General features: G+C 44.3%; 1 protein-coding gene across 4 annotated transcripts in view; it reads left to right on the plus strand.

The window, feature by feature from the left end:
• Positions 1-2,477: 2,477 nt before the first annotated feature.
• Positions 2,478-8,812, plus strand: part of LOC106604216 (glutamate receptor 3) — a 300,167-nt gene continuing 293,832 nt past the window's right edge. For 2 of the 4 annotated variants that reach the window (XR_006769822.1, XR_006769823.1), the window contains exons 1-2: positions 2,478-3,016; positions 3,716-3,874. Coding sequence is in view for 2 of the 4 variants with exons in the window: in XM_045717884.1 (XP_045573840.1) it covers positions 2,938-3,016; positions 3,716-3,874 (238 nt within the window). In the remaining 2 variants the exon portion in view is untranslated. The remainder of the gene's footprint in view (positions 3,017-3,715; positions 3,875-8,812) is intronic. The other 2 variants (XM_045717884.1, XM_045717883.1) reach the window with 2 other exon arrangements.

Raw genomic sequence — 8,812 nt, forward strand, 5'->3', positions numbered from 1 at the left:
GTATCTCTGAACCAGCTAGGATCTAATGTTCTCTGTATCTCTGAACCAGCTAGGGTCTACTGTACCCTGTAACTCTGAACCAGCTAGGATCTACTGTACCCTGTATCTCTGAACCAGCTAGGATCTACTGTACCCTGTATCTCTGAACCAGCTAGGATCTACTGTACCCTGTATCTCCGAACCAGCTAGGGTCTACTGTACCCTGTATCTCTGAACCAGCTAGGGTCTACTGTACCCTGTATCTCTGAACCAGCTAGGGTCTACTGTACCCTGTATCTCTGAACCAGCTAGGGTCTACTGTTCTCTGTATCTCTGAACCAGATAGGGTCTACTGTACCCTGTATCTCTGAACCAGCTAGGATCTATTGTACCCTTTATCTCTGAACCAGCTAGGATCTACTGTACCCTGTATCTCTGAACCAGCTAGGATCTACTGTACCCTGCATCTCTGAACCAGCTAGGATATATTGTACCCTGTATCTCTGAACCAGCTAGGCTCTACTGTTCTCTGTATCTCTGAACCAGCTACGATCTACTGTTCTCTGTATCTCTGAACCAGCTAGGATCTACTGTACCCTGTATCTCTGAACCAGCTAGGATCTACTGTACCCTGTATCTCTGAACCAGCTAGGATCTACTGTACCCTGTATCTCTGAACCAGCTGGGATCTACTGTTCTCTGTATATCTGAACCAGCTAGGGTCTACTGTACCCTGTATCTCTGAACCAGCTAGGATCTACTGTACCCTGTAACTCTAAACCAGCTAGGGTCTACTGTACCCTGCATCTCTGAACCAGCTAGGGTCTACTGTACCCTGTATCTCTGCCAGTGAGCCAGCTAGGATCTACTTTTCTCTGTATCTCTAAACTAGCTTGGGTCTGATGTCTTGCTACACAAGAAAGTCATCCTCAGGTTCTCTCCAAGAATGATGTCATCGGCAGGCAGGGCCCACAGCTCCATGAGGTAACCACAAAAATAGAACTCACTAAGACAAGTAGTGTGTCCCAAATTGCTCCCTATTCCTTACATAGTGCACTACTTTGACCAGATCCCTTTAGAGGGCCCTTGTCAAAAGTAGTGCCCTATATAGGCAATAGGGTGCTATTTGAGACAATATCCATTTTGCATGTAGCCAAGATCAAGTGAGAGACAAGATAGTGAACACTTGAATCAGCTCACCTAAGTAATTCACAGCTTTTAGCTCAGCAGGCTAACACATTCATGTGGCGCATGGAATCCCTGGGTCCTCCCACGGTCTATTAGTGCTAAACAGGTATAGTTTGACAGGGCGGACTGTCTATCCAGAGTCATTTGGAAAGCAGTCTATTACAGTATCAATGGCTGAAGTCTTGCCCATTTGCAACGCAATTAAAAACTCTATTTTCGAAGAGCTTTGCAGCGGTTGATAAACGAGTCAGTAATCTGCTAACTGCTCCTCTGTTTGGCTGAAACACAGTAATGATAGACGAGAGAGACAGAGACAGACAGACAGAGGGAGAGCGAGGGAGAGAGACAGAGAGAGAGACGGACGGACGGACGGACGGACGGACAGACAGACAGACAGACAGACAGACAGACAGACAGACAGACAGACAGACAGACAGACAGACAGACAGACAGACAGACAGACAGACAGACAGACAGACAGACAGACAGACAGACAGACAGACAGACAGACAGACAGACAGACAGACAGACAGACAGAGAGGAGACTAAACTCACTGAGGACTTATTAGAAAATTGAAACCAGGCTACACATAGAGAACAGAATCATTGGTGGTAGGCAACAGACCCATACTTAGAAATATAAATATATTGATGTAGTGAGTTCAGAAAAAAAGAGATTGGTAATGGCATTCGTGGGTCTCAGTCATGTATCTCAAGCATTCTTCATGGGTGAAGCATGCTTGCTTAATAATAATTATGAAATAACTATAAACGACCAGTAACATATAGAGAGATCTAAATATGAATATTTAGGCTATAAGGCATAATCTACACCAGCTTTGTAGCCTGTCTCCTTCCCGAGTTCCAGTCACTTCAGCACCATGGACTGCGCCTCATGCTGCGCTCTCTATCCGGGTTCTGAAAGGACAGCGAGGAGGTCGCAGACATACTTGAATAGTGCTTTCATTAAGATAGGGTTTGCCCACGCTATTAAAATAATTAGGATATCAAAGATAGTCTATAGGTTTTTAAACATGCTAGTCTATATAGGTGTTTAACAATAATTGTGAGTTACTTCTGTTCATAGCAGTATGATAACACATTCACGAATACCAGTTTTATGTATAGTATATTCCGGGTTGTTTTGAATAGCTTCTAATTATGTGTTCTTTGTTTTGCCTCTACTCTATCCGCGCTCACTAACGCCAACTTCCCCTCATCATATCCTTGAGGCGGCAGCTGCACCAGCTGTAAGCGGTTAGCTACTGTAGCCAATTGAAAGGCATTGGCCGCCTGAGATTGCCGTGCTTTCTCCTATTGATTGCGCGCGGATACAGTAATGTGGACGAGCGTGGCACTAGTGTCTTGCAGTCAGTCCTACTAGTGGAGCTGAGCTGGGCGAGTGTCAGCCGGTAACGGAGTCCGGTGCACACAGAACGAGGGAAGCTTTTCACCAAAATAACATTTCATCAAAATCGCCAATGGTCCAATCGGAGGAGCTTGTTTTCTTAATCAGATCAGCTAGTTTGTCATCCACCATCTTTGGGACGGATAAGTCCCAGCCTCTCTCTCTCACACACACTCTCCTCTCACAGTTGCAGAAAATTGCTCCGCAGCCCTGTGCTGCACCTTAATGAACCCAATTGGTGCACTGTGAGCGACCATCATAAATCTGGAGAATTTTCAGCATCTTCGGGGTTGCTTATGAATTTGCTTAGGCAGACCCTTTTAAGGAGTTGAGAACATACACGGGTTGGAGAAATTGCGAAAATGGCACAAAACGTGGTTCTATTTTTATTGTGGCTTTCGGGCAGATCACTTGCGGGATTTCCCAATCAGATTAATATAGGTAAGTGTTTCGTAAAATAATTATAACATAGTTTTAGAATCATTTTGGCTTTTCGCCGGTCATTTTATGGATAATGCCGGTTCTTCGGAGTATGACCTTTATCGGGTGTGTTATTAAGTCGGTTGCTTTGCTTGAAGTAATAAATATTGAACTTGCTCCGCCACTTTGATTACAGATTCTAAGAAATACAACGTTAGAAAAATGCTTGAAAGAAATTACCTCATTGAATGGTTCACGGGAAAATGTTGCAACTTCATAAGGGTGAAAATTGTAGGGAGCAATTCCGCAATAACACGTTTCTGTAGACAGAATGATGAGGGGTAAAGAAGGATTATGTGTGATTTATTTATCCTAATTCATTTGACGCACGATCCTGCCTACATGATCCGTGTTGTTTGCTTTAACACTTGAGAGTCGTGTATAAACAGAATGAGGAGATCCCTGCAGTTTAACAATTCTTACATAAGCTACATACAAGTCAAGTGCCACTGAAGTTGATGTCTTCCTCAAGTTTTGCTGGACAGGCAGTAGATGGGCTACCCTACCTACTGTCCGTGGGTTGGTTTTGCAAGGGCCAGTGGTGGTTCCATCCGGCGTCTATAAAAATACGAGGCAGAGAGAGTTGGATGTAAAATGTGTGTAAATAAAGATGACGGGAAATAGTAGCCGAAGTTAATTAGGTATCTGTATGTCTTCTAGGTGGTCTGTTCATGCGGTCCACTGTGCAGGAGCACAGTGCGTTTAGGTTCGCTGTTCAGCTCTACAACACCAACCAGAACACTACGGAGAAACCCTTCCATCTCAATTACAACGTAGACAACCTCGAGTCGTCCAACAGCTTCTCAGTCACCCATGCATGTAAGTACAGAGCTGTTTTCAATTAAAATCTCCCTCTGCTCTGAATATGTCCAGATTTCCACTTGAACACACACACACACACACACACACACACACACACACACACACACACACACACACACACACACACACACACACACACACACACACACACACACACACACACACACACACACAGAAACACACAGCATTCATGATAACATAGTGAATACATGGTATGAAAATGCTTTTGCTTGGTAGGCCTACTGTAGATAAGACCAGGGTACAGAGGATGGGGTGCCAGAGTGCCTTGTGAGATGTTTCAATGGTTCACTATTGTTACGTCACACCAATGGTTCACTATTGTTACGTCACACCAATAGTTCACTATTGTTACGTCACACCAATGGTTCACTATTGTTACGTCACACCGATGGTTCACTATTGTTCCGTCACACCAATAGTTCACTATTGTTACGTCACACCAATGGTTCACTATTGTTACGTCACACCAATGGTTCACTATTGTTACGTCACACCGATGGTTCACTATTGTTACGTCACACCAATAGTTCACTATTGTTACGTCACACCAATGGTTCACTATTGTTACGTCATACCAATGGTTCACTATTGTTACGTCACACCAATGGTTCACTATTGTTACGTCACACCAATGGTTCACTATTGTTACGTCACACCAATGGTTCACTATTGTTACGTCACACCGATGGTTCACTATTGTTACGTCACACCAATGGTTCACTATTGTTACGTCACACCAATGGTTCACTATTGTTACGTCACACCAATGGTTCACTATTGTTACGTCACACCGATGGTTCACTATTGTTACGTCACACCGATGGTTCACTATTGTTACGTCACACCAATGGTCACCAACCTTTTCTAAGTCAAGATCACTTTGTGAGTCGGACATGACTAAGCCTATGCAACATTAACCAATTATAAACAATTCTGTAACAATTATGTTTTTGCAGTAGGCTATAGACCCAATATATTATCACTGCATATTGGCTATGATATATTTTATTTATTATTGTTATTATTATTATTTATTGGGCTTATATTGCCCTGTCAATGTTGTTCTCAGACCACACTGGTAATAGATCATGTGTTGTATTACTTGTGAGGCACAGTTGAGTGACCATAATTATTAGCTTTTTTTTACTGGACTGATGGTCAGTCTGAGGGGAGGGAGCAGCGGTGAGGCTGACTCTCACCCGACTCAACGTCCCTCCGTTCTCCCTCCCTCCACTGAGAAAACGGGGACACAGTCTTCCAGCTGATGGCGAAACTCAAGTCGCATTGCATTATTTCTGCCTCATGCACCAATTCATGTTGTTACTCCTATGACCAGAGAAAGTGAAATCTTCCTCTCTACTAAAAAGGACACAAGCCGTTAGTAATAACAACGCTAGCTTATGGAAACACTGTGCTGTAGTCATTCATTGCAGCTGCAGTGCTGGTTGTAGCGTGAGTGGAAGTAGGAAGAATACACATTTTATGGCTTATAAAAATGTTGAACAAAGTGTTGACAATGCTGAATAACAACTTAAACATGAACTCACTCATAAAAACAGCAGCTCTTTGCTTTATTCAATGTCTCTCTCTAGTCATGGTTTTAAAAGTTTTGAAATCTCACAGTATCAATTTCACTGTGCATTCAAGGTTTCTTTTTACAGTCTATGGCTCAAGGAAACTGTGCAGACACGGTGATCTGAGCTATCTGATTGGCTAGCGGTAGGCCTATAGGTGCACTTGATTTGCTCTCTGGGCCTGCCGGGCAGGTGGAGTTCTACCTTCAGACACGTGAAATGGTTAAAAATGGGAACACTTTGCCTTTCCGGCACTAGGGCTGCTGAATCAAGTGCAACTACTGCCAACAGCGCAAAGTGGGAAAAAAATGGCAAGGCAAGGCTTTATCCTTGTTTTTTTTTACATAAATGTTTGGTGATCGACTAGGAATGCCTAGGAGATCGACCAATCAAGATAGAGATGTCTCAATGGTTCCCTGTTGGTATAGGCTGCATGATATTACTAATGTAAATATCTCCGTAGCGAATACAAACCAAGATGTGCATCTTAAATAGCACCTTATTCATTTTGTAGTGCACTACTTTTGGCCAGAGCTCCATCAAAAGTAGTGCACTATAAAGGGAATAGGGCTCTGGTCAACAGTAGTGCACTACAAAGGGAATAGGGCTCTGGTCTAAAGTAGTGCACTATCAAGGGAATAGAGTGCCATTTGGGACAAGAATACAAATGAAATTCCCTTGGCAACATCCCGAGGAGAAGATCACCGATATATGATAGGGAAGGCACGGTATCTTTACAGTGAGAGAGAGAGAGACTGTATGACCTTGGAGAGGAAAGACAAGAAAAGATGAACAAAATGTACAATAACCATGGAGCCAAGGATTCCATGTGGGTGGTTTCAGCATGCTCCTTAACAGACGTAAAACATCAGAATAGTGTTTTTAATCTAGGTAGGAGTATCGGCTCTGATTTGGACATCTCCATATTTAAAACCAGTTTTCAGATCATAATGAATAAGATTACATGGACAGAGGGACCTAAACACCTGATCCTAGACCAGCACTCCATCTCAGAGATGCTTTACAATCAATATAGACTCCACTCCATCAATAACAGGCTTCTCCCTACATGCTGCGGTTACATGTAGTGCCTCTCAGTGTGGCCAATGGCTTATTCATCCAGTCATACATTCAAACTGCTCTCCTCTCTACTTTATTCATACCTCTCTCTGCTCTACTCTACTGTGTTCAAACTGCACTCTGCTCTGCTCTCTCTGCTCTGCTCTCAACTGTGATCAAACTTCTCTCTGCTCTGGTCTCTACTGTGTTCAAACTGCACTCTGCTCTGCTCTCTACTGTGTTCAAACTGCACTCTGCTCTGCTCTCTACTGTGTTCAAACTGCACTCTGCTCTGCTCTCTACTGTGTTCAAACTGCACTCTGCTCTGCTCTCTACTGTGTTCAAACTGCACTCTGCTCTGCTCTCTACTGTGTTCAATCTGCACTCTGCTCTGCTCTACTGTGTTCAAACTGAACTCTGCTCTGCTCTCTACTGTGTTCAAACTGCACTCTGCTCTGCTCTCTACTGTGTTCAATCTGCACTCTGCTCTGCTCTACTGTGTTCAAACTGCACTCTGCTCTGCTCTCTACTGTGTTCAATCTGCACTCTGCTCTGCTCTACTGTGTTCAATCTGCACTCTGCTCTGCTCTACTGTGTTCAAACTGCACTCTCTGCTCTCTACTGTATTCAAACTGCACTCTGCTCTGCTCTCTCTGCTCTTTACTGTGTTCAAACTACACTCTGGTCTGCTCTCTACTGTGTTCAATCTGCACTCTGCTCTGCTCTACTGTGTTCAAACTGCACTCTGCTATGCTCTCTCTGCTCTGCTCTGTACTGTGTTCAAACTTCTCTCTGCTCTGCTCTCTGTGTCCTAACTCCTCTCTGCTCTCTTTGCTTTACTGTGTTCAAACTGCACTCTGCTCTGCTATCTGCTGTGTTCAATCTGCACTCTGCTCTGCTCTACTGTGTTCAAACTGAACTCTGCTCTGCTCTCTACTGTGTTCAAACTGCACTCTGCTCTGCTCTCTACTGTGTTCAATCTGCACTCTGCTCTGCTCTACTGTGTTCAAACTGCACTCTGCTCTGCTCTCTACTGTGTTCAATCTGCACTCTGCTCTGCTCTACTGTGTTCAATCTGCACTCTGCTCTGCTCTACTGTGTTCAAACTGCACTCTCTGCTCTCTACTGTATTCAAACTGCACTCTGTTCTGCTCTCTCTGCTCTCTACTGTGTTCAAACTACAGTCTGGTCTGCTCTCTACTGTGTTCAATCTGCACTCTGCTCTGCTCTACTGTGTTCAAACTGCACTCTGCTATGCTCTCTCTGCTCTGCTCTGCTCTGTACTGTGTTCAGACTTCTCTCTGCTCTGCTCTCTGTGTCCTAACTCCTCTCTGCTCTCTTTGCTTTACTGTGTTCAAACTGCACTCTGCTCTGCTATCTGCTGTGTTCAATCTGCACTCTGCTCAGCTGTCTCACTCTACTGTGTCTCTGCTCTACTCTCTCTCCTCTCTACTGTGTTCAAACTGCACTCTGCTATGCTCTCTCTGCTCTGCTCTGTACTGTGTTCAAACTTCTCTCTGCTCTGCTCTCTGTGTCCTAACTCCTCTCTGCTCTCTTTGCTTTACTGTGTTCAAACTGCACTCTGCTCTGCTATCTGCTGTGTTCAATCTGTACTCTGCTCAGCTGTCTCTCTCTACTGTGTCTCTGCTCTACTCTCTCTCCTCTCTACTGTGTTCAAACTGCACTGCTCTCCTCTCTACTGTGTTCAAATTGCACTCTGCTCTGCTCTCTACTGTGTTCAAATGTCTCTCTGCGCTGCTCTCTACTGTGTTCAAACGTCTCTCTGCTCTGCTCTCTACTGTGTTCAAACGTCTCTCTGCTCTGCTCTCTACTGTGTTCAAACGTCTCTCTGCGCTGCTCTCTTCTGTGTTCAAACGTCTCTCTGCGCTGCTCTCTACTGTGTTCAAACGTCTCTCTGCGCTGCTCTCTTCTGTGTTCAAACGTCTCTCTGCGCTGCTCTCTTCTGTGACATTGTTTGTTGTTGCTGGGGGTCGATGTGAATGGCATTCTTTTATGATGCTGTACATTGTGTTCCCTGTGGCCTCGTTTAGATCTGATTACAGGCAACGTAAAGAAAGCGTAATGAAGGAAAACGATGACAAGGGAAATGGAGGAGAGGGAATGGGAGAAGGAAAGAGAGGAAAGGGAGGAGAGGGAGAGGGAAAGGGAGGAGATGAAAAGGGAGGAGAGGGAATGAGAGAAGGAAAGAGAGGAGAGGGAAAGGGAGGAGAGGGAAAGAAAAGGGAAGTTTAGGGAATGATAGAAGGAAAGAGAGCAGAGG

Source organism: Salmo salar, chromosome ssa05 (genome assembly GCF_905237065.1).
Source record: "Salmo salar chromosome ssa05, Ssal_v3.1, whole genome shotgun sequence".
NCBI classification, from domain to species: domain Eukaryota; kingdom Metazoa; phylum Chordata; class Actinopteri; order Salmoniformes; family Salmonidae; genus Salmo; species Salmo salar.